This window comes from Phascolarctos cinereus, unplaced genomic scaffold (assembly GCF_003287225.1).
Source record: "Phascolarctos cinereus isolate Bilbo 61053 unplaced genomic scaffold, phaCin_HiC Scaffold_7;HRSCAF=346, whole genome shotgun sequence".
NCBI classification, from domain to species: Eukaryota; Metazoa; Chordata; class Mammalia; order Diprotodontia; family Phascolarctidae; genus Phascolarctos; species Phascolarctos cinereus.
Window position 1 is genome coordinate 19157844 of NW_027556180.1, and position 21370 is coordinate 19179213.

General features: G+C 41.5%; 1 protein-coding gene across 7 annotated transcripts in view; it reads left to right on the forward strand.

Moving 5' to 3' along the window:
* Positions 1-21370, forward strand: part of MLF1 (myeloid leukemia factor 1) — a 49954-nt gene that overhangs the window by 12872 nt on the left and 15712 nt on the right. For 6 of the 7 annotated variants that reach the window (XM_020988877.2, XM_020988873.2, XM_078147197.1 and 3 more), the window contains exon 2: positions 16723-16861. The exons of the other annotated variant lie outside the window; for it this stretch is intronic. In XM_020988877.2, coding sequence (XP_020844536.1) covers positions 16723-16861 — 139 coding nt within the window. The remainder of the gene's footprint in view (positions 1-16722; positions 16862-21370) is intronic. 7 annotated transcript variants of the gene reach the window in all.

Sequence of the window (21370 nt, forward strand, 5' to 3'; positions counted from 1 at the left end):
TCAAGAGGCGTTCTGTCTGGGACAGACGGACGTGAAATGAGCTTTGTCTGTTGTGGAAGACTCAGCAGCAGCAGCAGCAGCACTGCCTTCAGAACAAGTGACTTGGATTTAGGGTTCCTGGAGCTTGTTGAGAGATGGGTGCTAAAGATACATTGGGTAGAATGCCAGACTGAGATGTTATCCCCCTTCTGAAGGGTGCCCAGAAGTAGGGCGACTGAGTGTGCTGGCACACATAGGCCTTGTTCAGTTGTGTCCGGCTCTCCACGACCCCCCATAGAGACCCTTGGTGGTGGTGGTTTTTGGTTGTTCAGTCTTGTCCTACTCTTCCTGACTCTTCTTCAACGGATTAAGGCAAACAGAGGTTAAGTGACTTTCGCGGGGTGACACAGCTAGTCAGTGTCTGAGGCTGGATTTGAACTCTGGTCTTCCTGACTCCAGGCCCAGGCTCTATCCATTGAGCCATCTAGCTGGCTCAAGCATTCCTTTATAAGTTCCTAATAAAATTAATCTGAATCCTTTGGTGAGGTTGGAGATTTTCAATTAGGATCAGCTGTGCTTGAATCAAAGTGATCTTCTGAAAACTGAATAAGAGAATTTTTTTATGCCATGTCTTAAAGAATTTTCAAACTATGTCAAAATTTAATGCCATAAATTACAGCTTACTAATACAGCTGGGAAATCATCTCAGATTGTCTAAATACAAAAATTCATCAAATTGTGCTGTGAGTAACTCAATTAGACAAGCCTCAAATTTTTTAAGAGTTTGTTTATAATTTTATTGACATAAAAAATAATCTTAAACATGAAATTATATATAGAAATCTTTATGATTTATGAAAATAACCATAATATTTAATGTGTTGGTTGGGCTTGTTTTGGGGTGCATTCTCAAAATGTGTTATCTTTGGTAACGCTGCTACTCATAATTCATTTCAACAATTTCTTTTATTTTTACCTTTATACTCCATCCTGCCCACTAAACCTCCCCCCCCCATTGAATAGATTTAAAGGGGGGGAAAAAAAAAAAAGAAAAACCAAGTCTTGAAAATACGTACATGGATAGATCACCAAAACAAATTTTCCACATTGGTCATGTCCCAAGGTATTTCTCTCTCTCTCTCTCTCTCTCTCTCTCTCTCTCACTCTGAATTTTAAGTTCATTTTAAGTTCAGTATAACTGGATATACATAGCTTTTATGAACTTTTGGGGTATAGTTCCAAATTAGATAAGCCTTATGTTATTAGAAGTGAGCTTCCCTTTTTTTCAGTGAGAACTCTAGGAGACAAGCTTTACTAATCTTGCCATTATAATAGAGTAGGTGTTTATAAACCTTTGTTATACTTAAGGATGGTTATTGCTGTTTTCCCACTTCCATATTTAAATGTAGGGTATAAAATGTTAAAAATTAGTGTGTTTGGGGGCGGCTAGGTGGCACAGTGGGTAGAGCACCAGCTCTCCAGTCAGGAGGACTGAAGTTCAAAAATGACCTCAGATACTTACTAGCTGTGTGACCCTGGGAAAGTCACTTAACCTTGATCGCCTCCAAAACATGAGCGTGTATTATTAAGCATTTTGAACTTCATAGAGATGACTGTGCATAGCTGGGTCTCTTATCATACGTTACTCAGAGCTGTGCTTTGTGCTCTTTCTCTGTTTTGTGAGGTGCCTGTACTGCTGCTCGTAGCCTTTCAGCAAAAGTTTCAAACAAGTTTAAATTCTAAACTGGTGTTGCCTTTGACCGCCATCTTATATTCCACATAGCATGAGGTAAATGGAGATTTTGTGGGCTGAAGCAGTTTTTATAGGCTCCTTGGAGTTTCTTCTCCCAGTGGAATTTGATTTACATTTTACATCGGTTAAATATTCTATACAGAATTATTAAAATGGCTGCAAATGTCCTTTCCTCTATTAATTTCTCATTTTGAGAGCATTGACAGCTCATTTAAATACAGCACATATTGCATTTGTTTTAGTAACACCCCATAGCTTTTATTTCGTTTGTATTCTCTGAGCTTTGGATTCATTTGGAACTTTTCTTTAACAGAAGTCCGTAGTCCTGAGTAAGCACAGGTTGCTTGAAAATGACTCTTGTTTGTTAAAATAAAATCAGTGCATTTGTTTGAGACTCCCAGTTTGGTCCTCACTTCCCCATTCTTTTCTTGAAGAAAGTCTGCGAGTCTCTGGCTAATGTCATATCTTACTCCTGAGTCTTATTTTCAACATACAATTTTCACAGATCTTACCTTAGGCCTACTTGTGCATTGAAGTAACTGAATATCAAAGTATATATTGATTTAATTGGAAGCAGGTTTTATCAGGTTCTTAATAGAATTTCTTTTCCTCTTCATTGTCTGCAACAGATGTTAGCATGTAAGTTACAATTTTTCCTCTGTGATCTTTTTTCAAATATTTGCCATGAACATTATAGTAATGGGATAACATAATGGTCCATTAAATGTTTCTTATTGCTTCTGGCTGCATGATAAAGTCAACTCCACCAGCTCCTGTATTTACCTATTCAAGGAGAACCTGTGAGCCATTCTTGCATTCAATCAACTTTTAAGAGTGATACAATTCTATTTCTTCAACTGATCGTTGGACAAAGAACTCATATACAATACCGAGCACTAATGGGCTAAGTTAGTATTTATTAGAGTGTCTACAGTCTATATGATTCTTAGTCCTTTTATTCCCTGGTCCCTTTCTTCCACTGCAACCGTCAATGCAGAAACAAAAAGGTGCCTGGTAGGACTAAGGCCTTTTTGTATTTTTCTTTGTTTAGTTGGTTGCCGTGACCAGTGAATTCATCACCAAGTGGCCAGCCTACTGGTGACCAGTGTTTCTGTACTTAAATTCTGGAAGATCCCTTGAATAATTAAGATCCATCTCCTCTCAAAATATATTGTGTTGAATTATGTGTTTGATGTTGCATCTCCCCCTCATTAGGATGTAAGTTTGAGGGCAGGGACTGTTTTTTATCACCAGTGCCCACATGGTATAGAAACTGAATAATGCTCATTGAATTGAATCCCGAGAGGTTCCTACCAAATGTGTTGGCTGCCTCAGGAGCTGATGGAGTCTTCCTGATCAGAAGTCTTGAACCAAAGTAGAGATGCACATTTATTAGGAATGTAAAAATGATTGTTGTTCTAGCCTCCACGGTCCCGTCCAGCTCTTGAAGGTTAGTAATTCTGTGACATGACTGTTTTACCTTTTCCTCCCAATTTTCCATAAATGTCAGCATAACTTAATGCCTTTTCATATATTTTTGCTTAAGTATGACTTTTGGAGTGTGCTATTGAAGATAAGAGAAAGACACTTTCTCCTTAACTCTAAATCTCTATTTAGCGCATCAGTGATTCCCTGAACTGAAAATAGTAGAAAAAGTTGCATCAGAATTGCTCACACAGAGAGAGCTGCTCTACTCAGAGGAGCCAAGAAAGCTTGAACTGGACTGTGAGGAAAAGAAAAGGTCCACATCAGGGCCTCTCTGTGACTAAAATTTAATGGATAATTTAGTAGGTCAGTCTTAAAGTTGCCCAAGGAACTTCTCAAGTAGCTAGGAAGCTTCAAGAGGCAGAATTCGAATGCAAGTCTTCTTAAATACAAGTATTTGACTCAGTCTTCTCAGAGTGTGAATTTGCTCTATTCGGCACACTGAATTGGGAGTTGGAAGGGGCCTCTGGTGTCATCTGTGTGTGATCTACCTGATGAGCATTTGGTCATGCAGCTTGTGCTGGAAGCTTTTCAAGGAAGGGGAGCTGGCATCCCCCAAGGCAGCCCTTCTACGCTGGGAGAGCTCTCATTGGGAGGTTGTTTTTTCTTGACATTAAGCCTAACTAGCGTCTTTACAGCTTCTACCTTTTGCTCCTGATTCTGCTCTCTGGGTCCAGACTGAGCAAGCCCAGTCCCTTCTTGACATGAAAGCTCTTTGAATATTTGAAGACAGTGGCAATCTGCCCTTGGAGTCATCTTTTTTAGTCTAAACATCTCCATTACTTTGAACCATGATTCCTATCACATGGACTCAGGAACCATTCCTGTCCTGGTCAGCCTCCAGTGGATTCTCTCTCGGTTGTCAATGTCAGTCTTGAACCGCAGACTCTAGAACTGAATGTAGCATTCCAGATGACTAGGGCAGAGTGAGCGTGCCTGTGATCTACCAGTTTCTGGAATGACGCCGTTTTTAATACAGTTCACAACTGGGTTAGCTTTTTTGGCTACCACACCACATTGCTGACTCATCAATACCCCTTAGCATCAGTCCTTGAAAATTTGGCTTGTTTTACCTGCCAGAAAGAATAACCTTTACACTGGAAAGGACAGAAAAAAATGACTAGCATGGAGTTCATACCCAAGAGAAGCAAGGAAATAGTAACAGCGCCTAGTTTTCCCTTAATTCAATCAAGCCTGGCCTGGATGAACCATACCCACAGGTACTAGTTGTGGCTGCTGAGCCACTTCTTAGGAATATCTGAAAAGTCGTGGGAACGGCTCTGGTAACCATAGAAAGGTGTCAGTGTCAGCTGGACATGGTGGCGTGCACATATCGTCCTCGCTGCCAGGGAAGGTTGGGGCTGGTGGATCCCCTGAGCTTGGGAGTCTTGAGTGGCAGTGGATGAAGGTCCATCAGGTGTCTGTACTAAGGCCAGCTTTGCCTTTTAAAGCCCCCCAGTCTTTTTCAGAGTAACTGTTGTTTAACCCTGGCTCCCCCTCTCTTCTGCAAAGTAAAGTCTTTGTGACCAAGTATAAGACTTAACCTTCACGGATCCTTACTGAATTTCATGTAATAAGATTTAGCATAATACTATCTAATCTGTCAAGATCTTTTTTGGATCCTGACACTCTGTGATCCGGGGTGTTAGCTGCCCTTCCCAGCTCTTGTTGTGTGTAGATTTGCTAAGCATGCCATCTCTGCATTTATCCAAGACATTGATAAAACTGTAACCATCAAAGGACCAGGGCCAGATCCCTGGGATAGCATTCTGCAGGCTTGGTTACCTGGACAGCGAAACCACTATTGACAACTTTCTTGACTCCAGCCATCCGACTAGTTGTAAAGCAGCCCGTCTGATTGTGTTGTTACCTAGCTTCTGTCTCTCCCAGCATCTTCTTAAGAGTGGCACTGGGTAAGTTATATCTACGGCATTCCTTTCATTTACCAGCTTACCGGTTCTTTCAAAAAAGGAAATGAGGTTAGTCTTATACAACCTATTCTTGGTGAGGTCATGCTGGCTCTTTGTCATCACTGCTTCCCCCGTGCTTGGAAGCTATCTCTTAAATCTGTTTTAGAACTTTCCCCAGAAACGAAGTCAAGCTCACTGGCCTATAGTTTGTAGACGGTCTGTTCCCCATTTTTGAAAATCAAGACATTTGCTCTCCCCCGCTTTTTTGCAGGGGAAGGGGGAGAGGGATACTAGGTCTTCCTACCTTAGAGTCAAGTGAGTAGAACCCAGAGAACAATTTTTATACAATAATAACATCATTAAGACAAACAATTTTGAAAGACTTAAAAACTCAGATTATTTCAGTGACCAAACCATGATTCCAGAGAACCCACCCCCCTGAGAGAGACGTGGCGTGTGTTTTCAGACATGGCCAAGGGGGGAGTTTGTTTATGCCTGACGATGCTTATTTATTGGCTCGGTTTGCTTTTCAGTTTAAGGGGAAGTTGGGAGAGATGGGTTGTTGAAAAAATAAGAAAGAAAGAAAAAAGATATATTGGGTATTTTGTGAAATGCACGGAAGACAACAGAAGGAAGGACTAAAAGGCAGCAGGATGGCTTTGCAAGTTATGGGCTGAGTTCACATGTACTTAAAGGGGAAAGAGAACTGGATGTATGAAATATAGTTTCATGTGTTTTTTCTCTTCTGCTGTGTATATGGAAGTTCTCATTTTATTTGGTGTTTGTAAAGTTCAAAATAGAAAAATGATTTTAAAATGATTTCTTTTTGTGTTGTCAGAATTTCATTCTTGAACATCTCCCATCCTTCCTGGATTGACTTCTCCTGTAGGCTTTTAGTCTGTGGGACCCTGACTGTTAGCACTCCTGTGAAAGGACCGTTCATTGAGAAAGGAGCTCCAGTCTCCCACAGCTGGTCTAGATTTTCTCCCTTCTCTGTTGCTCCACTTTTCCTTGCCTCCCTAGGCCCTAACGCTATGGCTGTGGTTGCCATCAGATGTGGAGTGGTGAAATTGTGAGGTTGTAGGTAGAAATATGGGAGATGGTAGAATACCTCTTGTCTTCATGCCTCTGTAGGGCTGCACTGCCATACATTGATTATACCTCCTTGGCTCCTCCAACTTCTGGAATCAGAGCTTCTCTCAGAATGTGCCTCACTTACTGCCTCTTCCAGGAAGCCCCTCCTGATCTCCCCACTTCCTGCTCCTCTAAAATTACTTTGTATCTACTTTGAATCTTTTTTATGTTTACTTTTTTATGATCCACTTTTACCCCTCAGTAGAATGTAGGGTGGAGTAGAATTTGAGGGTAGGAGCTGTTTCATTTTTATCTTTTCCTGGCATTTAGATACTTAATAAATGCTTGTCGAATGAATGAATGGAATATATGTGTGTGTGTACACACACACACACACACACACACACACACACACACACTCACACTCACACTCCTCCCTCCTTCTAGATATAGACTCAGGAGCCTTAAATTCCATTCCTTTTGTGACTTTTGGCACTTAAAGTCTCAGGGCCTCAGTCTCCTTGTCTCTGATGCAAATTTGTATCCTCCCAAAGCTCTAGTCACTTGTAATCTCATCATTTTATGATTGGGGGGCAGAATTGTTTCACTTTTGTAGTCAGTACTGAAAATGACCAGTTCTTCAATATAGGTAACCATGATGTCATTTGTGTTTTGTGGCACCACTTGCAGGCTGAAGTCACCATTAAAGGGGCAGGATGAGCTAGAGGCCAAGCAGGGCCACTTGAGGGGCACCTCTCAGTCAGAAGTGCCACAATATTGTATTTCATTCTGCTTGCTTTCCTGCCTGATCTTTTTGATTGGAAGAGCACATTTCCTTTTTCTTTTCTCCTTTGGGTTTCTTTTTCTAATCACTTCCTTGATTCTGCATTCTTTTAATGAGGGAAACAAAAAGGACCTGATCCCATCCAGTTCTAGGTTATCCAAATTAATCTTCTTATCTTTCCACGCAGGCCCTACACCAGTGACTCATCCCAGCTCAGAGGTGATCCTGTGTTTGGAAAGAGCCCTTGCATTTTCATACCATGCTGGAAGAGTAGTACACTCTCAGCAATGAATTTATCAGTTATCTGAGGCCCCACATAGCTCATCGCCAGCTGATTAGCTGGGAAGTGATCAGTTCTTTGGTCACGGCAGCCCCTGACACAAGCAAACAAAACAGCCCCCAGTACTGTGCCATCCCTTTCCACTTTGGCAGAGTCATTAGGGAGCTGGTGAAAGCGAGCAGACCAAGCACAAGCACTGCTGTACATACACATGAGCTTCACTCTGGGTTTTCTCAGTGTGACATTTTTGTCCAGTGACTAACTCGTTGATGAGACGCTCTCGGCCGAGCTGAGTAACATCAATGTTTATCTTCTCCTAAACTAAACCAGAAAATACAAGTAAGATACAGCCAAATGGAAAGGTGACTCACGGGCCCTCTTTGGAAAGGGAAATGAAAGCTTTCGTAGCTCATCAGGTCTTCGATTTGGGGTTGGAAAAGCCATTTGGTCTTCAGCCCCTTATTTTACATGTGAGGAAACTTACCTCTCACTAAAGTCATGCTAGTAGTTAATAGCACACTTTTTCACATTAATTGCTGCAAAGAAGCATCTCCCCCACATCCTATATTTAATACAGGGCTTTACATTTATTGCTTTTAATTTTTTTTGCTTTGTTTTGCCCCAGGCAGCCATCCTAGACTTTTTCACTTTAACCATTGCCAAGAAGATTACCCTTGCTCTTGCCCTAAATATCTTACGCAGTTGATTTTTTGGACCAAACAACAGACTTCACATTTACCTCCGTTATTTATTTATTTTGACCCAGGCAGCCGTTCCATTTAAATTCAGCATGCATTTGTCAAACCTATGGTATTACTTGTCAGCATCATTGTACCATCTGTCATATGATGAGCATTCTATCTTCTTCTGAGTTACTGGTAAAAAACTGAACAAGATAGGCCCAAGGATAGAGCCATGGGGTGCTCTACTTGAGCCATCCTGAGGGCAGGGTATCGTGGAGCTATGACTCAACACACTTAAGGTTATAATTATTTAACCTGTTCTGTATCTGCTTATCTATTACCATTCTACCCATCTATCACCTTCTTGTCTAAAGCGATATCTCCTCTGAAGTAAAACACAGGGGTGGACTCTTTATACGACATCCCTGGGATCTACTGGCCTGGAATGTGTGAAGAACTCAGTTGGTGCTTTGTACTCACTGTATTTTATGATCCACATTGTGACTTAGGTCTTAGGCCTCATTTTCTTGGGAGTTGGGGAGGTAACTGAGTTACTATCCCTAAAACATAAAAATGAATGACGAAGCAGGTTTAAGCAACATCACCCTTATGAAGACTGCCCAGGAACTGCAGAGGACCCCTGGGAGGAAAGAAAGGAGGACGTGAGGTGAATCCTCTCTATGTTCACATGTGTTGTCAGATCTGGGCACCTCCCGGTACCTCGGGGTTGACGAGTGGGCCTCACTTTTGTTAATCTGACCTTAGACACCCATGACTGGACTAGGATATGAGGTCCACTGGGAAAGAGAAGAGATTGGCATGTGAAGATTCTTGCAGTTTCTATGCCAGCATTTCTTTCGGTGTCATAGGGCCTTGACTCTGGTGCTCAGGGTTTCATAGAGGTTATCTGTGCTGCCCCCTCATTTGGCTGATAGGGAGCTGAGGCTCAGAGGTCAGTCACTTGCCAGGGTCACACAGATAGTGAAGTGGTAGACAGAGCTGGGATTTAATCTCAGGTCCTGTGACTCCAAGTTAAGTGCCAGCCCTGGGATTCAGCACCATGGAGAGAAATGAAGTCCTTGAAAAGACCTTTCATCTTTAATACTTTCATACGAAGTGACTTTGCAGAAATGAAAGGCCAGAGGCTGACAGATTGATCCAGAAGCCTGGTTGCCTCCAGATTGTGAATACCTTGTTCCAAAAGTCGAAAGAGGCTGAATGTGGCGAGTGAACACTGAACAACAGTGCAAAAAAAATGACTAGAAATGAGTGGTTCCTGATAGTGGGCATCAAGAATCCATTACCTCTTGTAAGAAGGTCAGATACAGAGTAAAGGCAAAATCAGAATTCAAATAAGGAAAAAACCAAGAAGATGAAACTAAGTGCCATTGCTTCAATCTGATCACTTCCAGTGAACCATTGATCCAGAAAAGTGGGAAGTAGAAAAGACAAAGGTTTTAGCTTTAATTATCATTTCCTTCCATAGTGTAACTGGTGTAAAAGAGTTGTTAGAACAAGGAGAGGGGGTAGCTAGGTAGCGCAGTGGATAGAGCACCAGCCCTGGAGTCAGGCGGACCTGAGTTCAAGTCCAGCCTCAGACACTTGCCATTAGCTGTGTGACCCTGGGTGAGTCACCTAACCCTGTTTGCCTCACCAAAAAAACAAAACAAAACAAAACAAAAACAAGAACAAGGAGGTCAGAAAAGCCTCCAAAGTCCCTTAATCGAGAAACATTTGGTCTCTTTGCCAAAAGGGTAGAGAGGCAACCACCAAGGGCAGGAATGCTTTAGCATACAGACTCATGAGTGGAATGCTACAGGGGAAGAGGATGGCATGTTAGCCAGGAGAATCATCTTCTAAAACAACAAAAATCAGTGGAAGAGAAAAGGAAGTCTCCAGAAAGCTTGGCTTGAGACCCAGGCGAATGCTGTCTTCCCAAGGGCCTTTGTAAATGAAACTGTCAGGAAGACAACAAATTAACACACAATGGAAAACATTGGTTAATGTTTCATGAGTGATCTTTCTCCCCCATCAGCAACAGGGTAGAATGGGGTGCATTTCCCATATACCTAGAAACAGAAAGAGTAGCCCATCTAGTGCAGGCCATCTTCAGGTTATCACTTTTCCATTGCATCTCAGAGTCTGGAAGAAGATAAATCTGGCAATTGCTGTTTGAACAGACTAGGCATACCCAGACATTTCAGGCAGGACAAGCCTCCATCTTGGTGTTTTTTTAACTTGCAGTTCATAGACTCCCAAGTCTGTGCATAAGTCACAGGAGGTCCTTGAACTTGGATAGAAAAAGAATTGCTTTATTTTCATTAACCTCTAACTGAAATTGGGTATTTCTTTTTGTCATTTAAAAATATGATTCTGAGAAGGGATGCTCCATAGGTTTAATTGCCAGAGGGATTCATGACAAAGTTAAGTACACCAGCTCTCAAAAGCACCAAAGGATATCTACAAACTTTATTTTTTACCAAAAGAATGGGGGGAAAATCATAGGTGATATTGCTACCCAAAAAAGGTAGTTGAGAGCACACAGCCCCCAGCCTATATACTTTCTCATTTTTATACAGTATTTCCAAAAATGACCTATATGTATACTGGGGGGTATATCAATAAAAATGAAAGGAACAAGGAGAACTTTTGCAAGTGAATGTCTACTACCAATCACATCTTTACAATCACATATTTGAAAGGTGCAGAGAAAACTTACCAGTAATAGTCTTAAATGTTTTCTTCCAACAAGAACATATGTGTTAATAAGGCCTCACGAGATTCTATGATAAATGCAACTTCAGAGATAACTTTAACGCCTCTCTGATGATGAAAGTTTTGACATACACACACACCAAACAAAACTAGAAACGCGTGCTTACCAAAGGTGTTCACCACTGTTGTGGATTATATGTTGCACAGAGTCCAAATGGAAGAGGGCCTCCTGGTGCTCGGCATTTTCTTTGCCGTGATGGGAAGAGTCTGGATTGCAGCCAGATAAGAAATGAAAAGAAGGCTTGCCTATCAGCTCTCTTTAAATGGAGATTCTGGAAGGAGCCATCCATCTGAAAGAGGGACCACAAGGGCCGAATTCCAAGGCTGAAGTCATCTTCCAAGATGAAGAAGAAGGGTTTTCTGGACTGTAGCCTAGTGAGAAGTGAATAGGAATATGGAATATGTGTGTAAAACATACCTAGCTGCCTACTCGTGGCCTGCAGGTGGTTTGGGGTTCCTGAAGGCTGTCCCACTGGCACAGAGGTTGTGGTAGAGAGAACCAGCCAAGATGGAAGGGCTGTAATGTCTTATATTCTATACAGGAAGAAGTCATGACTAAACAAAGAATGTGGATGGACAATTTTCACTACATAAAATTAAAGTATTTATAAAAATAAAACCAATAACAACTAACATTAGAAGTGAGGCAGATAACTGGAAAAAATTTTTTCAGCAAGTTTCTCTGATCAGAGTCTCAATGGTAGGTTCTATAAGGAACCAATTCAAATTTATAAGAATAAGAGCCATTCTTCATTTGATGCATGGTTAAAATAGATGAATGGGCAGTTTTCAGAGGAAAAAATTAAAGCTATCAATAGCCACAAGAAAAAAGTGCTCCAAATCACTGTTTTGAGTAGTACAAATTAAAAAGTACTCTTAAGGTTCTGCTTCATATCCATCAGATTGACAAAAGTGACAAAAAAAAAAGAAAGTGACAAATGTTGGGGGAGCTGTGGGAAAATAGGCCCATTAATATACTATTGATGGAACTATGAAATAAATAATCCAACCGTTCTGGAAAGCAATTTGGATCTGTCTTCAAAAAAGTCACTAAGTTGTGTATACTGTTTGAACCAGCTATACCACCACTGGGACTATACTCCAAAGAGATCAAAGAAAGTGGAAAAGGATCCATATGTACAAAAATATTTACATATAGCAACTTTAAAAAAAAAGTTTAATCTACATCACTAACATTTTTTCCATTACTTTCTTAAGTCAAAACAATCATCAGAACAAGAAAGCAACCCCTGCACTAATTTGTAGTGGCTCCTTGAATCCTTTGCCTTTTTTTTAAATTCAATTTTATTTTATTTTCAGTTCCAAATTCTTTCCCTTTCCTTCCCCTCTCCCACTCATTGAGAAAACAAGAAAAATAAAACCAATTACAAATATGTGTAGTCTTACAAAACAAATTTCTACATCAGCCATATTCCCTCTAATCCCTTTCCCCCAAAAAGAAAAGAAAAAGATAAAAATATACTTCAGTCTATACTCTGAGTCCATCAGTTTTCTCTTTGGAGGTGGATAGCTCCTTTGAAATCGAGTCCTTTGAAAGTGTGGTAGGCCATTGTGTTACTCAGAGTTACTAAGTCTTTCATAGTTGATTATCTTTATAATATTAATATTACTATATAAATTATTTTCCTGCTTTTGTTCACTTCACTGTAAATAAGTTTATACAAATCTTACCGGATTTTTTCTGAAACCATCCTCTTCATTTCTTACAACATAGTAGTATTCCATCACATTCATATGCCATAATGTGTTCAATCAGTCCCCAATTGGTAGGCGTCTCCTCAGTTTCCAATTCTTTGTCACCACAAAAAGAGCTGATACAAATATATTTGTACTTATAGTCCTTTTTTTTTTTTGGTCTCTTTGGAATATAAACCTGTTAGTGGCATTACTGGATCAGAGGACATGTACAGTTTAGTAGCTTTAGGGGCACAGTTGCAAATGGCTTTCTAGAATGGTAAGATTAGTTTACAGCTCCACCAACAATGCATTAGTATACCTATTTTCCCATATCCCCTCCAACATTTGTCATTTTCCTTTTCTGTCATCTCAGCCAAATCTGATGAGTGTAAGGTGGTACCTTAAAATTGTTTTGATGTGCATTTCTCTAGTTGTTAATCTTTTAGGGCATTTTTCATACTATGTATAGCTATGAAAACTGCCTATTATCTTTTGACTGTGTATCACATATCTTATTTTTGTAAGTGACTCATTTCCCTACATATTTTAGAAATGAGACCTTTATCAGAGAAACTTGCTGCAAATATTTTTTCCCAGTTTCCTAGCAGCTCTTTTTGTGGTGACAGAAAGCTAGAAACTGGGGGGAGAGGGGGTGTGCCCATCAACTGGAGAATGACTGAACAAATTATGTATATTTATATATATATATATGAATATAATGTAAGAAATAGTGAAAGGAATGATTGAACTGATGTCCAATGAAGTGAAGAGAGCTAGGAGAACAACGTATACCATAACAATATGGTAAAGACAACTTTGACGACAGAGGGAAGTTGGGATTGGGTGAGTATGGGTACCAATTTGAGGTATCCAAAGATAATTAGTGATGTAAGACTCTGGAGAAGTGGTAGAATCAAGATGCAGAAAGAAACACAAATTTTTTGTGCATGATCAATTTGAGAATTTGTTTTACTTAACAATGTTAACAAATAACAATTTGTTATAATGGTTTGTATTGCTTTTTTCCCTCCTGTGGTAGTAGGTGGGAGGGAGAATTCATACTTGTTAGTTGAAAAAAGGCAAAGTAAAATAATGTTTGACTTTTGTGACCCTCAGCTTATCTGTAAAATGGTATTATTATTACCCACTGCACAGAGTTGTGCATTTCACATGAAAGGCTAAATATAAATTACTCTGTAAACTTTTTAAAACCTTTATTTTATTATTTTCAATCCTGACTAGCCTGTGTGGGGCAAGATGTCATGAATACTGTAGGCTATAGAGAGTGTATGATCTTGTGATCTTAAGAACCACCTCTCAAATACCACCTTTCCAGGAAGCCTTCCTTGAATGTCTTCCTCACGTGCTGAAGGCAGTACTGCTTTTATTTTCCTCCTAGGAGTGCCTTTATCACTCGGTTACTTGTATGACGCTCTGAATACCATTCCATGGTTGTGGTCTGTGATTTGAGCTCGTGTTGCCTGGCCCTTTTTGGTTCGTAAGCTTTTATGTTACTCTATCTTCTATCGTGCCTCACACAGTGGCTTTGGCATTGGGTAATTGTTGAATAAAAAGAATCAGATACAAGGTTTCAGAATCACTAGTCAATAAATTTAAACACCTGAGTTTTCAGTCAGACTTGGGAAACTGGCAAAGATGATAAAAGACAAGTGGTCAATGATAGAAGGGTTTGGGGGAAATGGGCTTTCTTGTCCACTTCTGGAGCTGTGAGAACCGAGGTTCAAGCACTCAGGTCATCCAGCTCTAAGGATGAGTGCTGTTTTACATGATAATGAACCTTTTGCAAATGTGACTTACAATAGTAGAATTAAATTAATATTGTTTATTTTGGAGTAATCAACTTGGAAAGCTGTAGACATACACACATATGTATACATATATATACACCTATACACAGAGACATATAGGATGCTTCATTGATGGGTGCCGTTTCCCCAAACATTTTTAGCGTTCCTCTTTAATTGCCTTCAGAGTCAGTTTCTGAGTCATACCAGAGCATCATCAGCCATGGATTTTATATGAGGTCACCACTCAGAGCTTGCTAAATGAGTGGGCTTGCCTGGATAATTGTAGTGATTTGTGGAAGTGATTTTGATAACTACCAGATAGAAAAGCAGCTCTTCATCCAGTGCTTCCTGCCTGCCTGGGCCCTCTCAGTATACCATTATGGCATGTCATTCTGTCTGTCCCCAGCCATCAAGTCTTTCCTGGGCTCTTTTCTTTTTCTCACATTTCTAGTGGTTCAGCTGTCATTTTTTTTATGCAGGTGACTCTCAAAATCATTCATCCTGCCCTCATTTATCTCCTGTATTCAACCCTGCATTACCAAATGGCTGCTAAACACCCTCGCCTGAATGTCTTGTAGACACTTTACACTTGGCCTGCCTGAGACAGAATTTATACTTCCCTCCAAACTTGCTTGTGTCTGAGGAAGTTACCAGTGGACTTGCCGCCTTTGAGTGATCTTGGAGTTTTCCTTTTCCTCAGCTCTGTGCATTCTTTCAGTTGCCAAGTCTTGTTGCTTTACATGAATAAGTGAGTGAGTGAGTGAATTAAGCTTACTGGGAGCAAAGCACTGAGGGTACGAAGAGAAACATCAGGTGAGAGCCCCAGCTCCCAAGGAGCCCTTGGTGTAACGGGGAGCTCTCAGCTAGCTGCAGGTCAGATGGAAAGGTCCTATGGACCTTAGAGTGAAGGGACAGAGCTGACACAAGACTGCAGCGACATCGTATCATTTTCTGATGTTGAGCCGTCGGACTGAGCCAAAGACTTAAGAGGCAGAAGCTTTCCTTTCTGGGTCTCCAGCGCCTTGCATGGCTTGGCAGTATCTGCACGGGAGGGGCAGAGGGCCCTGGCCTGGAAGTCTGGCCATTCCCAAGGTTCTTGGCCTCACTGTCCTGGGTTGCCTGCATCTGGGACTGAGGAGACACGGTCATGGAGGTGGTGCTGGGTGGCACCCTACCCCACCCCCCACACGTGTGCTGCTGGCCCCTGTCGCCTTTTACTTGGACAATTCCACAAGCCTCCGAATTGGACTTCCTGCCGTCATTCACTTCCCTCTCAATCAGTCTTCCACACAGCTGCCAAACTGACATTCCACAGAAGGATCTGACTGAGCCACTCTCCTCAGAAATCTTCTGGAAATCCTCATTTATTGCCTCAAGATAAAATGCAAAATCTTCAGCCAGAGAAGTAGAGCTCTTACATGTTTTCATATTATCATCCTTCTCAATTGTCTTTCCAAGTTTGCCTGCTGGCCAATATCCATCCACAATGTGCCATTTTCACCAGAATTGCTTTTGCACCTTTCTCCTACATCTGCTGTAAAACACTCACACTCACCTCTGCCTCATCTAATCAATCATTCCAGCGTATATTGAAAGTGCCTACTGTGTGTCGGGTCTTAGCTGCCTTCAGAGGACAGTTTAGTTGTCATCTCTAACAAGAAAGAGGCCTTTATTAGCATCTTTTGTTTTTATATTGCCTGTATTTCCATCTGTATTCCTTGCCCTTCCCCTTCTCAGCCATTCTTATACCAAAGAACTTTTTAAAAAGAGAAATAAGAAAAAAATTTACCCAGTTCACTAGCCCGTCTGTGTCATGTGCAGCACCCCACACTTGAGGATCCTGATCTCTACAAACGAGCGGCAGTGGCAGGTCTCTGCACGTCTCTTCTCGGGGCTGAGCTTGTGTTCGGAGTTTTGCTCCATGCAGTTGTGATTGTTTGGTGGTGGTGGTGCTTCTTTCCATTTGCATTGTCGTATTCCTCGTGTGCGTGATTTTCTTGGTTCTCGTCATGTCACGTAAGCTTCCATGCTTCTCTATACTCATGCACATTTTTTCTTCTAGCACAGTACCGTTCTGTTGCATTCACGTACCACAGTTTGTTTAGACATTCCCCCATCGGTGAATAGGCGTCTGTTTCGTTTTCAGTTCTCTGCTACCACAAAGCTCTTCCTTTTTGGAAATGATTTGGTGTGTAATCATCTGTATATGTATTGTTCCTTCTCAATAGAATGTGTGTTCTGTAGGTGCAAGAATGGTTTCATTTTTGTCTACTAGAATGCCTTTAACGTGATAATTGCTTTAAGAAACATTTGTTGAATGAACACCCAAGTGAGGTATTATGGAGAATTCTTTATATCGTAGGATGGGTCAGTTTTATTTAACGTTTACTCTTTCTTTTTTAGGTATACATCAACTCAGATAGAGTCTTTACGTATCTACTTGGTGCTTGACATACATCATTAATGACTTTTTCTACCTTCTGTTTTTCACAGAGACTCCTTTTCTTCTCACAATGAAAACATGCGTCAAATGATGAAAAGTTTGACTCAGCCTTTCGGACAGCTCCTCAGCGTCGCTGGTGGGCGAGGCCGTCGTGAGGATGATGATGATGATGATAAAGTTTCTTGTTCTGTAGGTTCTTTGTTTTAAAGATTCTTAATAAGAAAATGGTGGGGATTTGCAGGAAAGAATATAAAATATCATAACGTATTTAATTGCTTTTGGGTCAGAACTGCTAGCGTTGAAGTTGCCGTGTTTTCTGGGATGGTATTTAACTCAAGGCATGTATAAAATTCTGTAATGTGATAACTTTTGTATCATGATATAATAAGGTTTGCTTGTACTCAATTCTCATATTTATAGAGCTATAGTTTATCCATACACTTTGCCAAAAGCTTTTGCTATCATATTTACTCATATATCATTCATATTAGTCAGTAAACATTTATCTTCTCACATTATATTTTAAGAAAATAATCAAGAAACATGTTTGTTACATATAATTTTCTTCCTCTCCCGTTGTGAAATAGTGTCTGGGGCTGTTAACAAAAGATACTAAGTAGAATGTGTTTTTGTTTTTGTTTTTTTTTAATCCTTGCCAGAGCAGACGCAGCTGTGGGCTGTTGACTGCCCACTGGCCCTTCTTGTCTTCTGGGGAGAGTGGAGGAATGAGCTCAGTTACCTCCTTTGTCCCCCTCCAGACCCCTACAGCCAGAGAAAGAAAAGTAAACCTTGAATGGTTGTGTTATCTTTTGGTACCTGGGTAGAACCTTCCCCTCCCCATTCACTGTTTCTCATAAGCATCAGTAATTCCCACTCAGGAGAATCTTCTACTCTAAATAGCAAAGAAATGCCAAAAGATGGAGAAATAGGAACATGCCTAGAGTGCAGTGCCTTTGTTGCCGTCTGCTGCTGGGTCACCTATTTTTGTTGTTTAGTTTGCAGGAATGAGAGTTTAGCAGGTAAATGATGGTTGCTAGTAGTACTGTGACTTGTCCTGTATGCCTAAGCAACTTTCTCAGCTTTAGAGGGGACATCAGGGGTAGAAATGCGAGAAAATTCAGACTATCTGTTCCTGAAGGCTACCTTTATTTATCTGAAAAAATGCTTATTGATGCTGGAAAAAAATAACTTCATAATGACAAAATTGATGTAAGCTAGAGCCCCAGACTCTCACTCCAGTGGACTGGTGGGAGCTACAGAGCTTTAAGCATTTGCTGTCAGTACCGCTCTCAACATAAGCAAAGTATTTTACAATTTGTCTACTTTTTAAGTATAGAAACTTGAAAAAGACTCTAAGGATCCTGTTGGGGTCAACACAAACCCCAGTGGAGGTGGAAGAAAGACCAGCCATGAATAAAAGCAGAAATCAATTCCTCTGCTCTCCAGCTGTTCACTGAGCATCCTGCAAGGCCTCCTTAGGGTGCATTCTGAGGATTGCCACATTACCAAAGTGACAGAAGTTTCTACAACTAGCTTCCATCCTCAGGTTTTCAGTTGTTATGATAAAGTCGGGATTGTTGCTTACACAGGGTGTTCCAAAATTCTTGGGGCAGTTTTAGGTTGTTAAAGCTTAATCTAAGTAGCTCTTTAAGCTATTAAAGCTCAAAACCACTCAGAGACTTTTGGAACGCCTTGTATGCTTATCTTTCTAAATTAAAAGCAGTGCATTCTAGTCAACAAGCATGTTCAGGGATTTACTGGGGTGACTCCTTGGAGAGTTTTTCTCAGAGAAGTTTGTGGTTTCGCAGCTGAAATGTGATCCCCAATCTATTTCCGACTTTTTGTAGCTTGAGAGTGGTCCCCATTTGGAACTGAAATCAAAGCTGTGCATTAGGTGGAAATTTCAAAAATCGTACTGTCAGTTATCACTTGGTATCACTGGCACATGCGACTCATACAAGTCCATGATTTTAGATACTCTCTTTGTAACTATTGGCAGAAATAGAACACAAGACAGGTGGAATGCATTTTATTTTCCCATTAAGGTGGATGCTATTTGCATACGTGTGTGTGATTCAACAGGCATTTATTAAATGCTTACTATGTGCTGAGCACTGTGCGTACAAACACAAAAAAAGGTCCTTACCCTCCAGGAGCTTACATTCTATGGGTGAAGACAGCACTTGAAAGGGGAGCGGGGGCTGGGAGAGGTGGCGCTAGGCTTGGGAGCAGGTAAAAGATGCAGGAAGGGTGGTTCCAGGAAGAGCCTACCAATGGAAGAAGGGGCCCTTGGGCAGCTGAGGCATGGTGGCAAAGTCTGGAAAAGTGAAATTACCAAGTAATTTTACAAAATACCTTTTTCTAGCCCTAGACAAAAGTTTACATTTTATTTGTTACCGTTCATCAGTAATGATTGCAGTTGCCCTGTAGCATCACCACTTAACACTTAGACTCAGCATTAGCTAAGGAGAGCGGCACCACTCCTCCTCATTCCAGTTGTACTGACCTTTCTGTAATGCTTTAGGGTTTATAAAGCCCTTTCCAGGCCTTCTCACTTTTGAGCCTCACATGAGCCCTGTGAGGGGTACCGCAGGTGCTCTTAGCCTTATTTTACAGATGAGAAAACGGGCACAGAAAGGTTCATTGACTTCCCCGGAGCCACCCAGCTAGCACGTGTTGGAGTTGGAGTCGGAGGTCCAGCGTCCACCGCACTGCGTCTCACCTCTCCTCCCGGTAGAGCTTTCACAGTCCCTTCACTCCTTGGTGGGCTGTCTTCAGGAGGTGTTATGACTGAGAACAGTACACTGCCTTGTGGGGACGAGCTCTCTGTACCCCGACTCGGCACGGCTGAGTGTCGGGAGGGCGGGAATGGTGCACCATTGAGTCTGGCTCCAGGCCGAGCCTCAGACTGCCTGAGCCTGCCCTCTGCTGGAGCAGCCTTTGGGACCCAGGGTCCGCTGCAGCACATGCCCATGGCTGGGGCAGAATCGATGCCATTTGGGGAAAATATCCCACTTGAACTTTGTCCTTTCATTTAGATGAGAAGTTAGTCTGGGGAGGTGCAGCGTTGTCCATGTCAAAGAAGATGTTGGCACGTAGTAGTGCTGAAAGGTTCCTGTTGCCTTGAGTGGCCAAGATCAGTACTGATTGTGCTGAGTGCCATAACTGTGTAGACAAAGAGCAAAGGTCATGAAATTATCCAAGAAATAAGGGCTCCAGGAAATGAGGGAGTCCTCGAGGCCCCTGATTTTACAGATGGGGAAACTGAGGCCAAGAGAGATGAAGTAAATTGCCAAAAGTCACAGAGCTAGTTAGTAGGAGAGCCTGGACTGGAACTGAAGCCTCCTGACTCCTGAGGTCTGGTTCTCTTTTCCACAGCTGTATTTTATGTTGTCCCCGGCTGCATCCCAGATTTCATTGAAGTTACTCTGAATGGTAAACATTTGACACTGATACCTAATGAATGTGCTTCCATAGCAGAAGGTATATGATGAAATATAACAAGTCCCTTGTTCCTTTAAAGTGAATTCACTTAAAATGGAGACTACCATGTATTAGTAAATAATGAAAAAAGGTTCTTTTAGGTCTTTCTCTGAAAAAGGAAACCAAAAATCGGAAAATAAGTTTTTCATCTTCAGTAAAATTTAGATTGTAGTTGCAGCTAATTCTTAGAATGAAAAAGAATGAATCAGAGGGGTTTTTATGACATTTTTTCTGGCAGAATTAAATGATAGCATACTATGACTTTAGCATCACAGTTATAAAGAGGGTCAGTGTTGAAAAATACTGGAGAGGTCCGTGAGTTTTCCCAAGGGCTTTTCCAACTAATGTGTTATGGACATAGAAACATAATGGCTCAACATGGAAAGGCAAGCACACAAAATTTCTGTGGAAGGAAAAGAAAGGCTAAGACTGGCCCTGGGGTGAGGAATAGAGCTCCAGGAGACTGGCGCATGCCATTGGGAAGGAAGGAAGACGTGAATTCTGGAACAGCGGTGTTCCCTGTTCTGGCTGTCATGAACGGGAATGACTGTTTGTGCTGCATAGTACTTGTGTGATCTCTCAACAAGCCCCTGGCACTCCCCACAAGTCTCTGGGGGAATGTGGGACCAGGTGGTCTCCCTTCATGCTCTAAATCTATGTTATTCTGGTTTAATCTCAATCATGGCTGTCCTAGAATTGCGTCTAGTGCCTCCAACCCCCCAAAAAAGTGGTGCCTCCAGCCTTCACTGGAAGGCCTGATCGAAGGGAATCCCACCACTGCTGCCCCAGGCTCTCCCAACCTCTCTGCGCTTTGCCTGTTGCCAGAAAAGGGAGATGGAGGTTTTTACAAACCCCTCGGGGAGGGGGGGAGGTGCTTTGAATGTACTGAGTCATAGGTCAATCAGATAAGAATTATCATAGGCACTGGTAGAGTTACATTATGGTCAGAGCTCCCAAATTTTTCAGCCATTTCAGCTCCTTCTGTCAGTATGTCCTCATTCCTCCCTGTGGGTGAACTACCAGCCAGCATCAGTGGTAGGACCAGATTTGAACCGAGGACCTTCTTGATGCCTTCTGGGGTGCTTTGAACTGCACCCCACTGTCCCTAGTACTGTGTATTTGCTGGTAAATCTAATGACCTTTGGTGTTCCTGAGTTGGAAGCAGCATGATCTGTAGTGGAAAAAAGTCCTGGACTTGGAACTAGGTGAGACAAG